The 23818-nt window shown below is 44.4% G+C and overlaps 1 protein-coding gene across 8 annotated transcripts in view; it reads right to left on the reverse strand.

The window, feature by feature from the left end:
- tnca (tenascin Ca) overlaps positions 1–23818 on the reverse strand; it is a 60278-nt gene that overhangs the window by 16174 nt on the left and 20286 nt on the right. For 4 of the 8 annotated variants that reach the window (XM_065965577.1, XM_020653860.3, XM_020653859.3 and 1 more), the window contains exons 2-10: positions 16016–16577; positions 12396–13709; positions 10747–11010; positions 9863–9978; positions 8285–8438; positions 6728–6997; positions 5474–5659; positions 5297–5386; positions 4831–5094 (exon numbers count right to left, since the gene is read on the reverse strand). In XM_065965577.1, coding sequence (XP_065821649.1) covers positions 4831–5094; positions 5297–5386; positions 5474–5659; positions 6728–6997; positions 8285–8438; positions 9863–9978; positions 10747–11010; positions 12396–13709; positions 16016–16496 — 3139 coding nt within the window. In that variant the 5' untranslated portion in view covers positions 16497–16577. Of the gene's footprint in view, positions 1–31; positions 608–3677; positions 4077–4830; positions 5095–5296; positions 5387–5473; positions 5660–6727; positions 6998–8284; positions 8439–9862; positions 9979–10746; positions 11011–12395; positions 13710–16015; positions 16578–23818 lie in introns of all 8 variants that reach the window. The other 4 variants (XM_065965574.1, XM_065965575.1, XM_020653857.3 and 1 more) reach the window with 2 other exon arrangements.

The following is a 23818-nucleotide window of genomic DNA, read 5'->3' on the forward strand; positions in this document are numbered from 1 at the left end:
GCCTTAAAATAACAAATCAAGCTCCATGTACCTGTTGTGGCAAAAACTGTGAGAGGTAAAGATCTCTTCCCTTCCACCAGCCCATGTAATGTTATATTATATTGTGTTGAGGGCGTCAAACCCTCGATTTCAGCCTTCCTTATATTTCCTGGCAGTGAGGTCAGGTGAGTTTTTGATGAAGCACTGACCTCGACCGAAAAGCTATCGAACGCCTCATCGGGCGCCGACCACATCAGGCTGACGCTAGAGGAGGAAACATTGACTGTGAGGTTTCTCACTACATCCAAGATCGAGCTCTCAGGCTCAGCCCCAGAGCTCATTACATCAGAATCAGAAGCGGGAGGAGCCTCTGAAATGGGAGGGGCCACATGTGTGGGAGGAGCCTCTGCAATGGGAGGGGCCACATGTGTGGGAGGAGCCTCTGCAATGGGAGGGGCCACATGTGTGGGAGGAGCTGTTGAAATTGGAGGGGCCTCTGTTGTGGGAGGGGCCTCAGTGTTAAGGGGTTCTGGGGTTTGAGTTTGTTGAGTATCCCGAGCAGTTTGTGGGGTCGTTTGGGCATTTTTGATTCTCAGCGTTAGCACGTCAGGAGAGGTAGGCTTGGTTGCTAAAATGAATAAAAGCAGGTTAATGAAGGAATGTTGTTACCGGATCTGCTGAAAAGAATAACCTGTAAAGAAGACACTTGGTTAAAAAAAATAAAATTAGAGCATACAGTAGTATTTAAGAGAAATAATAGCTGCACAAACTTCCTCATTTCTGAGTAGATTTCAGCACTTTCTCTTGTTTCTTATGCTCCATCTTTTTCCTGAATCGTTGCTCATACTAAGAAGCAGCTGAGGCATTAATGGCACCTGAGTCAGAGCCATTAATATTTGAAGTTTCTGAGTAGTCCACCAGCGTGAAAGTACACAGTCGTCTTCAAATGGATGGTGAAGCCATGCACAGCCATGTTGTTGTTGTTGTTGCTATCTTTAAAAAAAGAGACTGTCCAAAACTCAACTTCTTTGACATGCGGGTGACACACCGTGTCATTTTCTCCAACTGCCGGGGGAAGCATTTAATTGTGGCGGCAGGCGGCGAGTGATGAGGATGAAATCAGCGGTGCAGGCTTTTAGAGAAAAATTGGGGCATTTAAAAGTCAAATGCAGGATGAAGCTGGGACAGTGGACTGTCTGTGTACTTGAAGGTTATTAATGAATCAGGGAACTCAGAGGGGAGGATTCACTGAGAATGGACAGCGGCTGCTAAAAGCGACATAAAGTCAAATCTATGGCTTCCTCTCGAGGTCCAATTCACAGAGCATATTGGGCTAATGGCATTCAAGCACAAACCGGCAAATAAAGTTGTTTTGGTGGTTTGAGTCTGATGAGCTGTCAGCATCCTCTCTCTCTCTCTGGATGTGGACGAGACACCTTTCCCTGTTTATTGCGCAATGAAGTTTTTCCAGATGTGATACAAGTTTATTTTCACCTGTCAGCCAAAGCAGCTCGTCCAGATCACTGGAAAGTTGCGCGATATCCCCTTTCTGTTCGTTTCCACAGGAGTCATGTGCGCTGCGCTGTCTATTGAATGCTCGTGTTTCCACTGTCTGTCTCCTGCAGGTGCCAGCAGCGACAATCCGCTCTGCTCCAAATATGCGCCGAGTCTATTTTTTTGATGGAGCCAGCTGCATGCACAATATCAAACTAAAGCAATGTGTTCAGACTCCAGATCCTGTATCCCATCACTTTATCAACAAAGCGTTGAAGCAGTCACCAAATGAACAGAAAAAAACATCCTTGGAAAGACTAATTCAACCTGTTGTTTGCATGTTGTTTCTCTTTATTCCTGCATGACCCATGCCCTCTGCTGCGCTTACAATCCAGTAATGGACCAAGTGGGGTGGGGGCTCGAGCTGTTTGAAAGCTAAGCACATGATTCCTATAGAAGCGACTAGTGATCAGAATTCAAGTGATAAAGCTAATTTGAAAATGAAAATCCATTAACAGAAATGCTTTTTAATTTTCTGAATATCATTTATGTATTATTTGACTCAAAAATAAAAATATGACTAATTTATCTAATTTGCATTTTAGTTTTCAACTTCAAAAATGTACATTCTAAATTAAAATGAAGAAGAAAATGACATTTGCTTTTTCATTTTCAAAAAATGCTCCGCTAAATCTGTATCATGCATAGTGTATGACATAATTCAAATGAAGACAAAAAGGTCTTTGGCTTTTCGTTTTCAGACTTGCCGTGCTAAAAAGTTCTCACAATTCAAACCAACTAGAAAATGAAATGGCAAAGTGGATGGCGCAGGAAAGTGACGTCAGACTTCCACTCCCAGGCCGAACGCGCAGTACGATAGGTGGTGGGGCAAATTAGATAAATTAGTCATAATTTTATTTTTGAGTCAAATAATACACAGAATTAAAAAGCATTTCTGTTAATGCATTTTCATTTTCAAATTAGCTTTATCATTTGAATTCTGATCACTAATCGCTTCCAAAGAATCCTGTGGAAACTGCCATTTGTAAATACTGTGGCGCAGTTACCACCAGCTCGTTAACACTGTTGGTTTTCAAGAAGATGTTTTTTCCAAGTTCAAAAGCGGCCAAATCTTCCCAAAACGAAAGCATAAAGGCTCATTAAAATATGTGTAATCAAAAGCGACGCAAAGACGTTATTTTCTCTCTGGCACACTCAGGGTTACATTAAACCCTTTGCATATGCTTTGTGAATTAGACTTTGTCTTTTTGTCTCATTTGCAACAGGTTTAGTTCAAGCAACACCTGCGCAGTCTTCCTGTGAATCAGGCCCAGAGTTCCCACTTTAGACTTCTTCTTCCTGTATTTGAAATTTGGAAAGCAACTTTCTCTACAGAAGCCTTGTTTGAGATGACGGATGGGATGAAATGGAAATGAGTTAAGGTTCTCTTTGTTTGGTTTGTCGTCATGCTGTTCCTCCTAAACGTTTTGCAGATGATTTTTGTTAACTCTAAAAATCTCAACTCATCATGCAAATCATAACGCCTCTCTGGTTAAAGCAAGCATTTCACTTCGTTTCCACTGAAGAGAAAAGTTGTGGAAACTACAGGACAGAGGCTTTGTTTAGACTGCAGCAAAATCCATTTCAATTTGACATCTAAAAGACAGTCAGTAACAGAAGTGAATGGAATTGAATTTTAACCCCGCCTCCAGATGTGAGTTGGATCCCATTTGCAAAAATCACAAAACTTTTTGTTTTTGCTGTCAAGGCTTTAAAACAATCTTCATAAAATCAGATATGCCTGAAGGCTGACCACAGATTGTATGAAACATGGACGTAGTCTCAGTGACATCACTCATTGGTTTCTGGAGAGGGAATTTTGAAGCCAAACAATGGCAGCCGCCATTTTGAAAAGGCTGTCTCAAACAGATCTAAAAACAGGCATCATCCCTCAAGAAATGAGCTTTTCAGACCCAAATCATTTAAGTACCAGGATGTGAACATTTTGATTTCTGCTGCTTAAGTTTGCTTTTTAGAGGGTTTCCTGGGCTTTTAGAGGCAGTCCAAGTGGACGCTTGAGGAATTGCAGTTTTTCCAATTCCACATTGTTTTCATTTTTTCACCAGATTTTTTTGATTTTGACGAGCAGTCTGAACAAGGTCAAAGTGTCCCTGAAACATTTGGTCTCAAAGAAAAACGTATACCTGTAACTGCAACCGCTTCAAGTAGTGCAGATCTTTGACTACCGCTTATTCCACTGAGTTTTATTTGATATTCTGTTGATGCCTCAAGGCCTTGGATTCTAGAGGCAGTGGCATCTCCAGGAAGTTGAATCTCTCTCACGTCTGACAGTCCCTGTGTGTCTGTATACTCGACTGTGAAACCGTCATAAACTGTGCGAGCGCTCAGTTTCCACGAGAGGTCAAATCCTTCAGGCGTGACGCCCGAAATCGTCAGCGCTCCGAGCTCGTCCTCAGGCTCCGCCCCAGAGAAGCGAGGCACAGAGGGATCTAAATTTGAAAAGCTAATGACATTGTCCTCGGCGCCTGTAGGAGTCGTTAGCTCACGGTCGTCAGAGTCAGCTAAATAAAATGTGAAAGAGGCTACAAGGAAAAACAAAAAAAGGCACAAATCAAGAAAGCATCAGAGAGGAGTCATATTGATCATCATCGTTTTGCTGCAGATTTATCTCCAACGTTGAAGATGTAATCCTCAACAACAAACGACAACACTCACTGGCTACAAAAGGGCGGCATGCTGAACGGTTTCCGGAGCAGCAGATACTTGGACAATGGTTTGAACGTGGTGCAAAAATGAATGACACATGGAGTTCTTGTTGTTTGGTGGATGCATTTTTGGATCAGTTGAAAATAAAAGCATATTTTGATAAGCATGTCTTTATTTGTTTATTTTTTTAATTTATTTTTATTTTTTTACTGTGTTTTGAATTTGTTGTCCTGACCTTGTCTGTTCTTTTTGTGTGCCTCATTTGTATATGTCACAAGTTTGTCACTCTATTGCACCTAATAAAAAAATAAAAAAATGTATATAAAATAAAATAAAAAAATAAAAAAATAAAAAATGTATATAAAGATAAAATTAAAAAATAAAAATTAATATAAAAATAAAAATAAAAGCATAACAAAAACAGTTTTGAAATGCAAAAAATATATCATTTCAGACATGCGATCAACTTTTGGAATAATCGTGTTTTCAAAAGAAATTATTGCTCGACAAGCCGAGTTTTAACTGAAATGTTTGGAGAACTTTAAATGTATCATACTAAAAGACTTATTTCCTCTTTTCTCCTGAACTTATTTTTATCATCATATCGCCATGACATCGTTCTCCACCCACCTGTGGATGCAGATATTGTGACGGGCGAGCTCCTCTTGAGACCTCTCTCTGCAGCCAGAGTGAGGGTGTAGCTCATCCCAGGAGTCAGGCCGGTGAGAACGTGGCTCGTCGCCGCGGCCGGGATCTCCTCGATCTCGATCAGGCCGTCTCCGGTGGCGTACACCAGCCTGTAGGCGCCCACCTTGGCCTCCGGTTTCCGCCACCTCAAGGTGAGGGACGTCTCTGTGGACTCCACTTCCTCGAAATCAGTGGGAGGGTCGATGTCTTGACGGAAGAGAAAACACACTTGACCGTAAATTTCACACTCTGGTGTTTTTTAAATCTCTCATCACTTCTGTTGCTTCACTTTTTGCCCCATTAGTTTCATTTCATCACCCAATTTGTATCAATAAATTCTCCCGTCTGGATATTTATGAAGGGGTGAGAAGGACGACTGTTTGCACAGCTGCTCTGCTGCGTTTCTCACCAGTCGCTGCGTTGGTTGTAGCAGGGAGGCTCTCTCTCTCATTCTTCACAGCAGTCACTCCGATCCCATACTCCGTCCCCGGCTTCAGCCCTGCCAAACGGAGTGAGAGACCCCGGAGGTGTGACTGATAGAATCTGTGAGTGTGCAGACTTTTTATCTCGTGCTTTTGAGCGTTACCTGTGATAGTAGCTCCGGTGGTTTCTCCCGGCCCTCGTGGGAACAGATCCTCGCCGTGGCTCGCTCCAGAGATGGGGCTGAATTTCACTCGATAGCTGCCGACGTCGGCTCGACTGTTCGTCCACTCCAGAGCGATGCTGTCCTCTGTCTGGGAAACGACCTGCAGGTTTCTGGGACCATCCAGGGCTGAGCAAATACATTTTCAAGTCAGATAAACGTTCTGCTCACAAACTTTACATTAATGCACAATGTATACATTTTTAATCTTTCTGTAAAATCTGCAGTCTGAGCTGGACCAGTAAGCTATACCAGATGCAGTCTGTTTTTTTTTGGGGGGGGGGGGGGGGGGGGGGTCGCCCAGAGGCATGTGGAGTTTGTAATCCTGGATTACAGTTTGTTAGCTGGAGACAGCTTGAAGAGAATTTCTAGTGTTATACAATGATACTCAAATGAAACGCTACTTGACTAATTACATTTTTTTTTAAATTTTGATGCATATCCGAGATAAAAAATAGCCGATGCAGATAGTCACTTGATATGCTAATTTCGGCCGATATTATCGGCTGGTCAATTAATCGCTCTAGATTAAACAACACTGCACTCAACGCTTCACATATTTTTTTTTATCTGTAAATCATTTGGATAAATTATTATATCCCCATTGCCATCTCAACATGATGGACTTTGTGTATTTGCATCAGACTTTTATCAGACTCTCACAATTATTTAAATCTTACCTTTAATGTTTGCACTGACTGTTATTTAATGTCTTCTTTTTAAACATTGCTGTTCATATATAAACAACACAACTTCAGAAGGTCAACACTTTTTTTATTTTTTATATTCAGGTCTAATTACAGATTTCTTTCCTCAACTGTTTAAAGGTTCTTGTTTAAATCTCACATATATTTTTATCCCTGCACGGGTTATGTACATTTCTTGTATAAGTCTATTTTTAATTGCACAGTTTAAGTTTGATTCATCTAGATTCTTTAAATCTTTTTCTTCCTGTTAATATATATATAAGGGAGGTGGGGGGGGGGGGGGGTTGTGGTTAATTTGTAACAAATGTTTCATGTCATGTCTTTGTAACCTGATACTGGATGCTTTGAATTTTCCTCGGGATCAATAAAGAATCTATCTAACTAACTATCTATCTATCTGTTAAAAATGAGTTTATATTCAGAAGTCGAGGCCTGCACAAGCTCTGAATGAAATAAAAATATAAAATTCAGAGTGATATCTCCTGCTGACCTGTAGTGAATGTGGTCAGGACAGGATCACTGCTGACGTCTCCGCTCCTTGAAGTGAGCGACACGCTGTACTCGGTGTCGGGCTGCAGGCCGTCGATGCTGTACTGCTTGTCTGGAGGAGGAACCTCCACGCTGGTTTTATCTGAGGGGGCGGAGCCGGGCCCGTAAGACAAGGTGATTCTGTCCACTGGAGCCAGCGGCTGAGACCATCCAATCAGAGCGGAGGAGTCTGTGACATCCTTCACCTCCACCTGCCGGGGGCCGTCAATCCCTGAGGGGGGGGGGGGTTGGGTGAGAAAGAGAGAGAGAGAGTGATTATCAGTGACTATACTATCAGCAGAAAGAGGAATTACTAATGACAACATTCAGTGAACCAGGATGCACACTTTTAAATTCTAATTTGACACCTTTTAAAAAGTCAAGCTAAGGGGGCGCTGGTGGCGCAGTGGTTGGTGCGCGCGCCCCATGTATGGAGGCTGTCACCTTAGGCGGGTGGCCCGGGTTCACATCCCACCTGTGGCTTCGTTCCCGCATGTCGTTCTCCACTCTCTCCCCCTAGTTTCCGACTCTATCCACTGTCCTATCTCTCCATTAAAGGCATTAAAAGCCCAAAAAGAAATCTTTAAAAACAAAACAAAAAAGTCAAGCTAAGAAAAATTTATCACATTTTGTGCACCAAGTAGCCTCAAAGCGTTTATTACAGGCGAGGCGTTCAATTGCGTTTTGTTGCGTGCAGCAATCATCCAATTAAAAGAGAAAAGAGAAAGAACCGAGACAAAGATTGGCTAAAGTTAACAGTGAAACAAATAAAAACATCATGGATGAAACGAGGATTATAAGAAGGCTTTACGATAAAAAAGTGTTTTTAAAAGAAGATACTGATGTAGCTCATCTGAGATCCTCGGGCAGGTCGTTCCACAGCTGAGGAGCTTGGATGAATTTAATAGTAAATAGTACCAAAAGTTATGGACGTACTCCTATAATTCAGGTCCTGGAGCCGAGTCTACCTTCAGCCTACTCAAATAAATGACTTCAGACGTGAAATGGTGTGATACCCTCGGGGAGTCCTTCTTGTAAAACAAATGGTTTTTCCATGCACAGTGAAAAGTCGTTTGGCCTGGCATGTTATGTCGATGAGCATGAACAACTGGCAGCGTCTCACAAAGTAATGTATGGAGCAATATACTGCAATAAAAGTTGAAGCGAGCGGAGGACGAGAGCTAAGAGGCAGACTGAGTGAAAGTAAAAACTGAGCTGTTACACGGTCATGCTAGGCTGAGATTTAATGTGCCTGACTGATTGCTCGTAAGCATAAATGAGTTAGAGGGAACTACGGAGAGCCGGAGGGGATTTCCTGTTTTTACTCTTCTTTTCATTAAGGAATGTCTCCTGTTGACAGTTAATGTATTTTTCTTAACTCTGTGCTCAAGGGAGGGGAAGCTGTGTCCAACACGTTGCTAATCGCTACCAGACGGAGCAAGATGACAAACCAGTCCTGACTCGATGTTTTGAATCATCTGTAATCTCACATGTTTGCTCTCAGAGATGTGACACTCACTGGTCGTAACTCTTTTGGATGTCGGGGGTCCTCTGGTGTCATTCTTGACGATGTTGAGGGAGACTTCGTACTCCTGGCCCGGTCCGAGGCCCGACTGGAGGAACTGGTTCTGGGAGCTTGAAACGGTGCTCAAGACTTTTCCATTTTCCTCTTTCTGTACGGAAACAAAAACAAAAAAAAGCACAAACTGGTGTCAAATCTTAATTTGAAAGACATGCACTCAAGAGAACCAAGAAATCAAATGTAACAGAAACTGAAGGAGCCAGGAGACGACATCCAGCTGCTCTGTGTTTCGATTTCCCCTTCATCAGGGTTGTACTCCGATGAAGTACAACCCTGACAGATGTGACAATCTCTAATCGTTTTTTATTAAAGGAGCAGTATGTAACTCTGACACCTAGTGGTGAAAGTGGGTACTGTAGTCTAAATTCTAAACATCGTAGAGAGCTGCCCCCCCCCCCCCTCCTCTCTAGAGTGGATGTTCACTCAGGTCACCATGTGGTGGACTCTGAAGCTTCAGTGTTTATCCAGCTCTGCATGGGTCTGTAAACCTTTCTGTGTTCTAACCTCTCTCCATTTTTCAAAAGCATCTCCAATATTGATCCTAGTTTGAGCACGTTTCTGCTCGTGGAGCTTATTAGAAACATGCAGAGGCTTTTTAGGTCGGGTACAATCACTTCTATCTGAACCACTTCTCTTGAGCGCTTCCATCACTGCAACACCTGTTGACCTGATAACTGCTCTCATATCTGACAAACCGAGGGGCGTCCAAAACGGCCATGTGGGGGTTTCTTAAAAGCGCCTACCTTCTCTGGTCCAAACAAATCCAGAGCATTCAGGAGCAGAATCTAAAGTTAGAAGGAGGACATACTGGCTGCTGCATTGTTGTCAGAGAAGCCAGCACTTCAACATAGCATGTTTCCTTAATGATCAGATAGTAAGATACCTTTATCATCTCACTCTCTACACATCTCACTGATTGGACCTTTAAAGTTTAGAAAGCTGCACTACTTTTTTCTTTGCTTATTATATAATTAACATAATCTGTATTTCTCTGTTCTCTGTGACACTTCAGAAATCAGGTCACAGAAAACTTCTAAGAGCGCAGTGTGCAGCAAATTGAGCTTTGATGACGCATCAGTATGCATTAACCAAACTGTCGACGCAGAAGAGGAAATGTGTTCAAGGACTGATAACCAAAACAACACGACCCCTGACAGAATAGTTGTCACACACGGCCCGGCGTAGGGAAATGAACACGAGGGTCGGGAGAGGACGACAGATTGATAAAAGTGGTACAAAACTCTGCAGCGGCTGCCAAACTTATCAGCTGGCACAGTCGTTTAATTTCACACAATTTTCTGGCCTCGGATTGGAAGCAGCAGATTTTACCCGCAGCTCCCAGACTTGCCCTCAATGAGGTTTTTTTTTTTCCTGTACGTCAGAGCAATTTTTAATGGTCCGCGCTGAAATAAATCCATGTTTTGCTGAGACTTCCAATAAGCAGGCATAGCTTATCACTTCTCACTTTTTCCCCAACAGTCGCTTCATAAAAATCCCTTCAAGCGGCAAACTGACCGTGTTGCGGAAATAGATCTCCCAGCCATCGAAGGGGAAGTCCAGCTGGTCCCACACCACCTCCACCGTGGTCTCTCTCACTGATTTGAAGATGAGACCCTCTGGCTGTGGAAGATCTAGACGAATGGAAACAAAACTGAGTTATTGTATTCATCGCTCGAGCCACATGAACTCTGGTTCAACAATCCTTACAGTCAGCTACAGGTGTAAAAGCGTGGTGCATTCATGGTCTGTAGTACTTTTTGTGCGGTTCAATAATAACCAAAGTCTGGACCTCGCTGAGTTCATCATCTCCCTTCATTTCTCTCTGCATGTACAGTATCTGTGCGCAATCATCAGCAGCCGTATGTTTTACAAAGCTGCACAAACACATCTCTCCAGATTCTCTCCAAAATGGTTTGACTCGTATTTGCAGCTGTTTGTGGGATGTAGTGAGACACATTTCTCCCACTCGGCTGCACGCCTCTGTCTGACGTGCGGTCATAAACTAGTCGTGCTGCTGCCGCCTTTAGTTGCAACAGGCGTTGAACAAACCGACTGTGGCTTGTTCGAGGTCTGATGCTGCAAAACCAAACCAGCTCCATATGACTGACAAGACTGTGCCGTTCATTAATACTGGCAGCCATGTTGTTGTTGTTGTTGTTGTTGTTGTTGTTGTTTTTGTGTGTCTCTGTAGGAAGTGAACGAGGGGGGAGGATGTGACCTATGGGACCTAACCGTTGTTTGCACCTTGTGGGAAAAACTCTTTGTTTTTTTGTTTTTTAATTTAAGCCATAAATCCCGCTTCTTAGAGAATCAAAAGGGGTAAAAAAGTAGGAGACACTGATTCTGATTGTCCTATCACATCCTATCCGCTATTGTGCACATGTTTCTACATGATGTACCTGTAGCGACCCGGGCGCTGATGGGGACGCTCCTCTTGTTGCTCAGAACAGCGTAGACGCTGATCAGGTACTCCAGTCCCGGTTCCAGCTCTTTCACTGTGGCTGCTGTTTTATCTCCTGACACGGTGAACTCCTGGAGGAGACCGCCGGGACTGGTGGGCACAAAGGTCACGAGGTACTCAGTGACCAGCATCTCGTTGTTCCAGGCCAGGTCCACCGTGTCACTGGTGACCTCGCTGACTGTCAGGTCCTTTGGAGGAGACACTGGAAAAGAAGAAAGGAGGGCAAATAAAAAAACGACTGTGGGTGTTGTCTTGGTACACTCTCTCATAACCCTCGATCCACCATGCAGAGCTAATGCAAACTCCAGAGTCACATCTGGACAGGCTGCGGTGTGAAGAACTGCCAAAAAAAAAAAAAAGTGCGAACATAGTGCAGACAACGGCAACACACAAAAAAAAAACAAGATCCTTTTTTTATGCACACTTTCTGCGAGATGCTTGGTGAGTGAATTGTGAGAACGGGAGGAAATGACATCACTCTGTATTTGCTTTTATGGGACATCTATTTGACACATGGAAACATTCAGGACTCAGAAACTGCCAATCCACTAGTGTGTGTGTGTGTGTGTGTGTGTGTGTGTGTTTCAACAATGTACTGAGCTATTTATATACATCCTTAATAACCAAGTGAAAGCCTAATTGAGACTAAAATGTGCCTTTTTTATGACTGACCCAAAAAACATCATAAACGTTGTTTCAGCAACAAACTTGCAAAAAATTTCCACAAACAAAAAACACAAATCTGTCCCATGCTACGACTAAGTTAACCCTTTATCCACTACTAAGTCTGCAAACGAGACGCAGTTCAAGTAAATCTTGTCTGCACAGGAGAACAAAACTCAATGAATGACTTCCCACTGACTTTATTTTTTTTTTACCGTAGAGACCTCAGTGTCACTTTTGTCTTTTAGCAAGTGACAGGAAAAATACCAAAGGGTGCTGTTTGTGGATGGAGCGGGATAAAGAGCTCAGAGGCGATTTATTTGTGTGCATCTGAACAGAAAAACTTAAACATTAAGAGGACATGAGTGGATACAGCAAGTACAATGGCTGGCTGACTCCTCCCCTCGTGTATAAAAGTTGTTTAATTGAGGGACTAGAGAAAAGAAGAATAACATACTGTACTCACTGCTTAACTGTGTTTCTAGATCACGCTCATTTCAGGTAAATTTACATGCAGTGTGAAGATACCAGCATAATAAAGATCGCTAGCATTAGCATGCTAACACAACAATGCAGCGCAAGTTGTTTTGGTTTCATGCTGGTGCTCAAGGGCGACATCTGCTGGATCAAAAAAATCACATATAAAGCCTTTAAACGTTGGTTTGGTGAATGGATCATGTAGTGATTAAAGTGTTTCCCTTCTGGACCCTCTGCTTGTCAACAAATTCACGTTTTCTGTGTCGCATAAAACGCACTGTGTATTGTTAAAGTTTAGTTGCACTCAGAGACCTGCGGGGGCGCCAAATCCCACCAAACCACGTTCCTACATAATGATGTTTTAATATACCTCTTCCTCTCTCTTCCACTTATAAATATAAATTCACACTAACATTGAATTCCTCTTCAGTAGTCAGAGCTTCTTACCTTCTGAGCAGTCGTCTCCGATGTATCCCTCGTCACAGACGCACCGGCCGTCCTCGCAGCGACCTTGGTCCTGACAGTCGTTGAGGCAGCTCAGCTCTGCACAGCTCTCTCCTCGGTACCCGCTCTCACAAGCGCACTTCCCATCGACGCAGCGCCCCCTGCTGTTGCAGTTACCCGGACACGCGAGCACGGAGCAGTCATCTCCTGAGTAGCCTTCCCGACAGACGCACGTCCCGTCGGCGCAGTGACCGCGGCCCAGGCAGTCGTTGGGACACGCCTTCTGACCGCAGTCCTCCCCGGTGAAGCCCTCGTCGCAAACGCACTGCCCGTCGACGCAGCGCCCGCGGCTCTGGCAGTCGTTGGGGCAGCTCAGCTCGCCGCAGTCTGTGCCCATGAAGCCCGTGTGACACTTGCAGCGTCCGTCTACGCATTCGCCGCGGCCGTAGCAGTTCGAGGGGCAGGTCCTGATGCTGCAGTCCTCGCCGGCGAAGCCTTCCTCGCACACGCACTGGCCGTTAACGCACCGGCCGCGGTTCAGGCAGTTGCTCGGGCAGGAGAGCTCGGAGCAGTCGTCGCCCACGAAGCCAACGTCGCAGGCGCACTGCCCGTTGATACACTGGCCTCTGTGGTTGCAGTTATTCAAGCACGCCAGCTGGCTGCAGTCCTCGCCTTGGTAACCGGCATCACAGATGCACACGCCATTGAAGCATGTCCCCCTGTCGTTACAATCGTTGATGCAGGTGAGTTGGGCGCAGTCATCCCCGCTGAAGCCGGCGATGCAGACGCAGCGGCCGTCCACGCAGAAACCGTTGCCGTTGCAATCGTGCGGACAGGTGCGTTCCCCGCAGTCTTCCCCGGCGAACCCGTCGTCGCAGTAGCAGGTCCCGTTCACGCACCGCCCGCGGTCGTAGCAGTCTTTGGGGCAGATGAGTTCGGCGCAGTCCGAGCCGGTCCACGGTTCCTCGCACACGCACTCTCCGTCCTCGCAGCGGCCGCGGCCCCGGCAGTTGTTGAGGCACTCGGTCTGAGAGCAGTCATTGCCCAGGTAACCGTCCGAGCAGACGCAAACACCCCCAACGCACTGCCCGTGTTCTCCACAGTCCACGGTGCAGACCTGGAGCGCGCAGTCATCTCCGCCGAAGCCTTTGAAGCACTCGCACTTTCCGTCCGAGCAGCGGCCTCGGTTCTGGCAGTTGTCGGGACACTCGGGTTCAGTGCAGTTGGGTCCCGTCCAGCCGGGCTCGCACACACAGCCGCAGGATTCAGAGCTGTAGTTCCCATGACCGTTGCAGTACGGTTTAGTTCCCACATCACCTGACATGAGAAAATAAAGATCATATGACACGATTGTTTGTTTGTTAAACCAACCTGACAACAATATCTTTTGAAAAGAGTTGGTGTAGTAGCAGGGATTTGGATAGATACTAAGAATGCAACAATTCTACAATTCACTTAGCAGACGCTTTTATCCAAAGCGACGTACATCAGCGAGTAAGAACAACACAAGCAAGGATCGAGAAAAAAGAGAACAATGTCAGTAAGAGCAAACGATCAGCTTTGAGTCTGATTGGACACACAGGTGCTGACAGGAAGTGACCAGAGGCAAAGCACAACATTGAGGGCAGTTCTTGAGAGCTCTAATCAGTATAGAAACCATCTTATAAGTCATCGTTATCAAACAAAAACCATCGTCATTATCATCATCATCATCAATAATATGGAGACCATCATCATTAAGTTAGTAAGTATTCATGAAAGAGCTGGGTCTTTAGCTTTTTCTTAAAGGTGCAGAGGGACTCTGCAGATCAAATGGAGTTTGGAAGTTCATTCTTAAAATATAATATTTGCATACAACTAGCTGACTAACTTTCATGCAAAGTATTTCTCTCTCTCTCTCTCTCTCTCTCGCTTTGTTTATGTGTGTGCCTGTGAGTCCATGCGGAGGGATGAGAAATGTTTCCTCAAATGGTGTGGGGGACGTTTCAGTTTCAGCGTTGAGTATAAGGAAAAGGAAGAGAAAACAGTGAACAAAAAAAAGGCCGTCTGCAAACATCGTTCAACATGTGTTGACATGGAAAAATGGAGTTTGGCCAATTTTACAGCAACATACTGTAATGTTAGCAGACTGTTACGCAGCTAGCAGATGATCCCTGCATGATGCAGATGGGATAAGAGTGAACGGAGGAGCAGCGCTTTGAAACAAGATAACCATCCACAACAAACTATTAACGCTTCACGACCAGTTTCTGTGTGGAAGTCTGAGAAAATGATATACCAAAATATATTTTTAAATGCTGAAATGTCATCCTTTTTGTACATTTCAGAATGACACTACTCTTACACTTCCTTCATTTCACTGAGACTTTTAATACTAATGTATTCTTTACTGAGGGGAAATTCAGGTATAGGCTGAAATACACACATGCACAAACATTATTGGAGAGATGTCAGAGTGACGGAGCTGCCCACAGCGAGCACTCCTGAGCTGGTGGGGGGGTTCGGTGCCTTGCTCAACGGCACCTCAGCAGTGCTCAGGCAGTGGACTGGCACCTCTCCAGCTACCAGACCAATTTCCAAATTTGATCCGTTCCGAGACCTGAACCGGCGACCGTCGGGTTCCCAACCCAAATCCCTACAGACTGAGCTACTCCTGCCCCCAAACACCAGAAATGTCCTGAAAAACAGGACCAATAAAGTGAGGAACCACGCTGGACCCAGTTTGTGATCAAAGAAGGAGAGGGTCAAGATATCGGAGATCAGAAAATTATTATTATTATTTTTTTTTTTTAAATTGCAAAACATATCGCATGAAGAAACAGAATCATAATGTCATTTTTTAACCCAATATCATCCAGCCATAATTGACATGATGACCCAACTCATTTGAACGTTTACATTCACAGAAGCAGCTCCTCTTATTCATTTCTACATAATTCAAGCTTTGTGCATATTCAGAAATCCTCCCAAAGGGGTCAACGAGGACAAGAGATGATTTCTTCCTGTCACTGATATTTAAAAACTGAATGTCATTGGAGACACAAAAGCCTCATTCACAAGGTAACAGAGCTGTTGGGGAGTACTGAACCCCACGCACTGGATTCCAAAGAAACTGCTCGACGGATGATTGGACCGGATGTCCCTCATACTGAAGCAGACTCCCGGGGTCATGTAGTAAGAAAGCTCTTGTGTTTATTTATCTACTAACTACAGAGTCCTTCTGTAGTTTCATGCAGAAGGACTTTTCTTTAAGAAAAAGCTAAAGACCCAGCTCTTTCATGAATACCTACTAACTTAATGATGATGGTCTCCATATTATTGATGATGATGATGGTAATGACGATGGTTTTTGTTTGATAATGACGACTTATAAGATGGTTTCTATACTGATTAGAACTCTCAAGAACTGCCCTCAATGTTGTGCTTTGCCTCTGGTCACTTCCTGTCAGCACCTGTGTGTCCAATCAGACTCAAAGCTGATCGTTTGCTCTTACTGACATTGTTCCCTTTTTTTATAGATCCTTGCTTGTGTTGTTCTTACTCTCTGATGTACATCGCTTTGGATAAAAGTGTCTGCTAAGTGAATTGTAGAATTGTAATGAGAGGAACATTATCTGACCTACCTGTGACCTGTGCGCCGCAGCAGCCCCCGTCCACACTGCACTGATCCCTCAAAGCTGAGACTTCTCCTTCCAGCATCTCCAGCCGGCTCATGAGGTCTTTGAGGCCCGGCAGGTCGTCCGCACATCCACAGGCCCGCCGCGGTATGTTGATCCGATGGGTGAAGACGATCTGGTTGTCCCCGTCCACCGTGTGCTCGTCGACCCGACGGCCCAGAGAGGCCGGGGCATCGTTGGGGAGCAGCGGCTGCGTGCCCTCCGGATCGTCCAGGTTCACCGAGCACAGAGAGCTGGCAGGGACGTTGATGTTGTAGACGTGGTTGAAAACCACAGGGTGGTCCGCACTGGGCAGGCTGACGTTGTGCTCATCAGGGGGCGTCAGGGTCTGCCGTCGATGCCGCAGGATTTTCTTCACGAGCCCAGCATGCGATGAGCCGAGCAAGGCGGCTATGAGGAGGCAGCCCAGAAGGCCTCTCGTACCCATGCTAGACGTGGATATATTAAAGTGGATTTCAGTTTAAACCTTTGAGAAGAGGCCGGTCTTCTTGGATTGACGTTGAAGAGTCTGAAAAACAGAAAAATAAACGTCACACAAACGCAGTTTTATGGGGATGTGAAGATGCATATGCCCTTATTTTGAGGGACAGGACAATAAAATAAAGGAAAATAAAATAAAGGGAAATAAACAGAGAGAGAGAGAGAGAGGGGAATTACATGCGGGAAAGAAGCTCTAGTACATAACGTTGTTACTGTAATGTAATTAATTATTTGATTTGTTTTGTTGTTTTTTGTATGGAACCTTTTGTACAGCCAGGATTCCCTTAAAGGCTTTATATGCGATTTTTTGATCCAGCAGATGTCGCCCTTGAGCACCAGCATGAAACCAAAACAACTCACGCTGCATTGTTGTGTTAGCATGCTAATGCTAGCGATCTTTATTATGCTGGTATCTTCACACTGCATGTAAATTTACCTGAAATGAGCGTGATCTAGAAACACAGTTAAGCAGTGAGTACAGTATGTTATTCTTCTTTTCTCTAGTCCCTCAATTAAACAACTTTTATACACAAGAGGAGGAGTCAGCCGGCCGTCCGGGCGATGTAAACAAACTGAAGATAGGACTCGGAAAACTCAGAGTAGACGGTCATGACTCACAGAGTTATTTTCAGAGGATATACTTGATTTATATTATATTTAAGTGTGAAAAATTGCATATTAAGAGTTTAAAAGAGATAAATATGAGGTGACTATTCCTGCTTAAATAAAGAACTACAGCCCAGGTGTGTTTGCAGAGTGAACCAGGAGAACAGCGAGTGTTCACTGCTTTATAAAAACACTAAAGAATCCACAGTTGTCTTGGCACATCAGCTGCCGTCTCTGCAGCGCCCACATATTGTTGAAACGTATCAGCTGTTTTTTTTAATGTATCGGTATCTATACCATGAAGAAAAGCTGCAGTGTACATCCCACACACTGGGATTTCCTTTTTGCCCGCCGCCCTCTGATGACTTAATCAGCTGGAACACTATAATTTGTGGGAGCCGAAACTGGAACTAATGACAGGCTTCTTCCCCGGCGTGGGAAAGCTTCCCCTTGGACCGCTCGCTGCTGAGTTTCCAAAGGATCTGAGAACGCCCCGCATGCGAGAACAATCAATGGAAGAACGTGTGGAAAAATATTAACTTTAAAGGCGTAAGATGTGACACTCTGAATACTACTACTAAGAGGGACATACAGTATTATGAAAAATCCACTTTGTGTTGTTGAACATATATTTGGGTAACCTGAGTGTCTACTGACTACTGACTACTGACTGTCGACTGTCGTCCCCCGTCTGTTCCTGCAGGGGGCACTGGAGTCCTATCGATGTCGTCCCCCGTCTGTCCCTGCAGGGGGCGCTGGAGTCCCATCGATGGCGGTCTCCATGCTGGAAATGCTGTCTCAGTCTAACTTTCAGTCAACCTAACGACAGGCTGAGAGCTGGAGCTGAGGCGGGTTTTAAACCTCCTGACAAACCGTTACACCGCGCCCACCTGTCAATCAGGTCAGCTACACGCCTTATTGTGAATAACTCTTATCCTTCATCAAATCAAAACTGATGAGTCATCAAAACATTCACCCCCCCGTACAGTGTGTGTCCATCCAGACATGAGCTAATCACACCTGTTTGGGTTATACTTTGACCAAAAGCACAGCACAGATGTTTCATTTAGACCACAGGGGGACTGTTTGAAAAGGTGGAGGAGGGGGATAATATGTCTTCTTTAAGTCAAACTCCCCCTGGGTTTGTTGTTATGAGCTCTGTGTTCACACTGACACAATGTTCAGAGCTTTAACTGAAGGTAACTGGACCTGATTGACGATCTTAAAGACGTTTCAAAAGGCTTCTTCAGTCCTAAACTAAACTGAAGACTTCAATAGAACATATTTCTTCCTCTATAGACACAAACTATTGCACCTGCACGTAAACCAACTCTGCAGAACTTGCATGAAAATATTTTTTCTACTTGAAATTTTAACTTTTTCCCACAACACGTTTTGTTTTGTTGCTGTTATGGAGAAAAAGCTTCACTGTACATGTGCAGATTGAGCCGGTGTGGGAAAAATATGCAGAGCTACCAACGCAGTTCCTGTGAGGAGGGGGAGTGCAATAAAATAGATGAAAGAAGGAATCAGGTGAATGTAAAAGGTGATGTTGTGGACGGTATCAGAGCAGTGCATGTCGTCCTTTACTTTCTGTTCATGCTTCTTTTCATGTGTTTTTATCTGGATGACAGGCCGCGTTATGTTTCCCCTTAAAGCCACATATTTTCCACTGCTGTGAGCACGGTGCCTCTAAAAAGTGTTTCGTTCTCGAGGTTTGAGTCCGATGGAACGCTGCTCCCTCTCATCAATCCTCTTCCCTCTCTTTTATGACCCTGACCTCTGACCTGACCTCTCTTTCTTCACGTGGCCCCACGCCAGCATGTTTTCTTCTGCTAAAGACACAGGTATAAAAATCAGCTTCAGTTTCACGAGTTCTTTGCACATCTGGTGAGCGCCTGGGTAAAGGTAGGTTACGCCCGCTGTTGTAAATCAGAAAAAAGCAAGTCTTTGAAAACATCTCCGAGCTGCGTTAAGTAATATTTACAAGACACAAAAAGGGGTAATTTGTGGCCCCTAAAATCCTCAAGCAGGCCTGAAGAGGGGCGTAAAACTTTCAAATAAATTAAAAAATAATAATAACTTTCACAAACCCACCGTCTTCTTTTTACTCAGCACCAAAATTAAGAAACTTCAAAACACGACTATATTTAATTCTGATTTCAATGTTTGAAACATGTTCGATGTTTCAAAATGACACAACCTCCTTTTGAAAGAGATCGATAGAAGTGGTGGTCCATCCAGTCATCCAATACGACGTTTCTCTCCCTTTTCCTTTTTTGTTGCAGTGAGATCTAAACTGGTATCGATAACGATAAGTTGATGTTTATAATTGTGGTATCATGACGACCCTAGAAGAGACTCAAACTCTGAGGCCGATTATAAACATCAATAAAAAGTGTACTGATCATAGACTGTAAATATTAATGTTTGCTCCTGCAGGGGGCGCTGGAGTCCTATCGATGTCGTCCCCCGTCTGTTCCTGCAGGGGGCGCTGGAGTCCCATCAATGGCGGTCTCCATGCTGGAAACGCTGTCTCAGTCTAACTTTCAGTCAACCTAACGACAGGCTGAGAGCTGGAGCTGAGGCAGGTTTTAAACCTCCTGACAAACCGTTACACCGCGCCCACCTGTCAATCAGGTCAGCTACACGCCTTATTGTGAATAACTCTTATCCTTCATCAAATCAAAACTGATGAGTCATCAAAACATTCACCCCCTGTACTGTGTGTGTCCATCCAGACATGAGCTAATCACACCTATTTGGGTTATACTTTGACCAAAAGCACAGCACAGATGTTTCATTTAGACCACAGGGGGACTGTTTGAAAAGGTGGAGGAGGGGGGATAATATGTCTTCTTTAAGTCAAACTCCCCCTGGGTTTGTTGTTATCAGCTCTGTGTTCACACTGACACAATGTTCAGAGCTTTAACTGAAGGTAACTGGACCTGATTGACGATCTTAAAGACGTTTCAAAAGGCTTCTTCAGTCCTAAACTAAACTGAAGACTTCAATAGAACATATTTCTTCCTCTATAGACACAAACTATTGCACCTGCACGTAAACCAACTCTGCAGAACTTGCATGAAAATATTTTTTCTACTTGAAATTTTAACTTTTTCCCACAACATGTTTTGTTTTGTTGCTGTTATGGAGAAAAAGCTTCACTGTACATGTGCAGATTGAGCCGGTGTGGGAAAAATATGCAGAGCTACCAACGCAGTTCCTGTGAGGAGGGGGGGTGCAATAAAATAGATGAAAGAAGGAATCAGGTGAATGTAAAAGGTGATGTTGTGGACGGTATCAGAGCAGTGCATGTCGTCCTTTACTTTCTGTTCATGCTTCTTTTCATGTGTTTTTATCTGGATGACAGGCCGCGTTATGTTTCCCCTTAAAGCCACATATTTTCCACTGCTGTGAGCACGGTGCCTCTAAAAAGTGTTTCGTTCTCGAGGTTTGAGTCCGATGGAACGCTGCTCCCTCTCATCAATCCTCTTCCCTCTCTTTTATGACCCTGACCTCTGACCTGACCTCTCTTTCTTCACGTGGCCCCACGCCAGCATGTTTTCTTCTGAATAACTCTTATCCTTCATCAAATCAAAACTGATGAGTCATCAAAACATTCACCCCCCGTACAGTGTGTGTCCATCCAGACATGAGCTAATCACACCTATTTGGTTTTTTGAACCAGGCTGTAAACATGTTCATCTCTGCTGTAAAAACAGGCTTTTTAGAATGGGTGTGTATGTGACTTTGTGTGCTTCTGCATCACAGCCTCTAGTGGACACTCCAGGAACTGCAGGATTTTTGCACTTATGCACTGGCTTCATTTTTCAACTCTGGAGGTTGCCATTGGTTTTCTGTCTGACTTTTTTTTTTTTTTGGCTTTCCTGTTTTTTTTTAAGTATCTGAATTTGTTTTGTTTCTTATTTCTTTACGTCACTGTCCTGCACTCTGAACTGCCCCCCCCCCCCATTTAAAAGAAGGTGCTTTATTGCATTACTGTTCATGGTGGCTCCATGTTCCACGCTTGTAAAATGACTCTAATTTGATTTTATAGAGACATTATATCGATATTATCTCCATTTGTCTTCTAACTGTGCAGTTAGAACAAAGGAGCCTAACAGTTCTCGTGGTTTATGAAGCCAGGCGTACATCACAGAGAGAGGTCGAGCGAGGACATTTCATTTGACGACGGGACATGGGAAGACAATTTTGGAGAGAGAGAGAATTGAAATAAATATAACCTGTTTGCTAAACTATAATCCAGCACTGCTGCAGCTTGAAAAGCTCTTCCCCCCATGCTGGCAGTGTGAAGGGAACTTTCCCGCGTGGAAAAGAGAGAAAGCGGGAATGTTGGCCACCGGACTGAGGACATCTGTTTCGCCGAGTCAAGGAAAAGAAAAAGGGAAAAAAAAAAAAAAAGGCACTAAAATACTTGTCTACACGGTGGCTATGAGCTGAAACTACGCTCCTGCAGGGGAGGTTAAAGGGACGTCTTCTAATGCTGAAACATGGAGCGTCTGCACTGATGTAAACTTTTCACCTCCAGGAGAAGAGTTTGAACGCAGCCTGTTCTTACACGCACTTCTCCTAGGAAACATCTGCAGCGTGTCAGTGATGAAAACTAATCAAGTGCATCTGCTTCGTTTGTCTGTGATATGAACGTTTGATTCTCACATCTGGAAATCATCTCGTTACCAATTACTGTAGCAAACAAAACAACAATAGAAAACTGCGACACCTTATTAAGAGGTGACACATATCCCCACTGCTGCACAGTAGCTATAAAGAAGTCGTATTAATGGTCGTAATAAGTCGTATTAGAGCGTCATGTGTCCCCAGGCGAGCTTCAACCGGAGAAAACAGTTGAGTTATTAGAAATAATTGGGTCTCCTCGTGTGAGGTGGAAAGTGAATCATAAGAGTCTTTGTTTCTGTTTTGGAGTTGAATCATATAGACGCCCACTTCTACCAATGTGATAAAAACCGCGGTACAGATCGCCTAACTCAAGATCCATCCATCCATCCATCCATCCATCCATCCATCCGTCTTCTTCAGTTATCCGAGGTCGGCTTGCAGCGGGAGCAAGCGCTGTGAGTCAACCCAGGCGTCCCTCTCCCCAACAACGTTTTCCAGCTCCTCCTCCTCCTGGGGGATTCCGAGGCGTTCCCTAGACTAGACGGGATATGTAATCCCTCCAGCGAACTCTGGGTCTACCCCGAGGTCTCCTCCCAATTGGGCGTTCACTTATGTAAGGATGTCAAAATGAAATAGAAACCCGAGGTCGTTTGTTCCATCAGCTGTTGGTTTTTTAAATAAGCTGTAGACACTTTTACTATGGACTGTTGGTCTTTTGTCCATTATCTCACTCACGTCCATGATGATGGTATCCATTAATTACATTTTATATGTATTTATATCATTGTGCTGTTTTTTATGGATGTACTGACTGTATGGACCTCTGTTGCAAACCAACTTGCCCCTCGGGGACAATAAAGATTTTCCAAATCCAAATCCAAATCCAAAGGGAGGCGTCCAGGAGGATCCTGATCAGATACCCGAACCACCTCAACTGGCTCCTTTTGATGTGAAGGAGTAACAGCTCAAATCAGAGCTCCCCCTGAATGTCTAAGCTCCTCCCCCTCTCTCCAAGCCCAGACGACCTCTGGATGAAACTAATTTCAGATGATTGTATCCTCGATTTTATTCTCTCGGTCACTACTCAAAGCTTGTGACGACAGGTGAAGGTCTGAACAAAGATCGAGCGGTAAATCGAGAGCTTTACGGTCTGGCACAACGTCAGCGTTACTGCTGACACTAAACTCTGTCAATCTGACGGTCCACCCTCACTCATGAACAAGAGATACCTAAGCTCCTCCCCTTGGGGCAAGGAACTCACTAATTCAAGATTGAAGTCTTAATTGTCATTGTGTGAGACAATGAGACGGGGCAGCATCTATCTGAGCGGCATCGTGAGAATAAATGAGAAAAGTTGAAAAGTAAATTACCGTTAGGTACCAACTGTATTTACAGGGAATCAACAAGTATTCACTGAGTAACTCCCAATTTCCACGTACTCCGTGTGCGCCGTGGTCACTCAGCAAGCTACGCCGTCGTCCGCTGCCACTCTAGTCAATGATTGTGTTTCCACAGCGAGCGCCACGGTCCGTCTCCAGAGCGTGAAAGCAGCGCCAACTAGGCTCTGCTCCGTTTCACATACGCTGCAAGTTTATTTTTGATGGTGCAATGTAAGCATGGAACAGAATAGAACAACCCGGACAGGAGGTGAGACAAGGAATTTTTCAAAATAAAACACAATATACAGACTCACGGTCATATTTTCCTTCTCTTTCTCAACATTTCATCAAAACAGGCTGACACGCCCACGAGCTCTCACGTTCAGGAAACGAAACCAATGGGGCTGGGTCATCCGTGGGAGTAATAAAGACAAAGACAAAACCATGAAGTCAGAGTAATACCTCAAAACAATGGAAAACTTTCTCAAGATAATAACTGAAAGCTTGTGTCCTCTAGGCGTCTTTTTGGGGCAGAAATGCGCTGGCTGGATCGCGTGAATGAAGCACTTGTGCACTGATAATTGAAGCGCTGCACTTACGTCTTGTCTCGATGACAACAGTCCTCTGACAATGGCTGCTTGCT

Source organism: Labrus bergylta, chromosome 17 (genome assembly GCF_963930695.1).
Source record: "Labrus bergylta chromosome 17, fLabBer1.1, whole genome shotgun sequence".
Classification (NCBI taxonomy): Eukaryota; Metazoa; Chordata; class Actinopteri; order Labriformes; family Labridae; genus Labrus; species Labrus bergylta.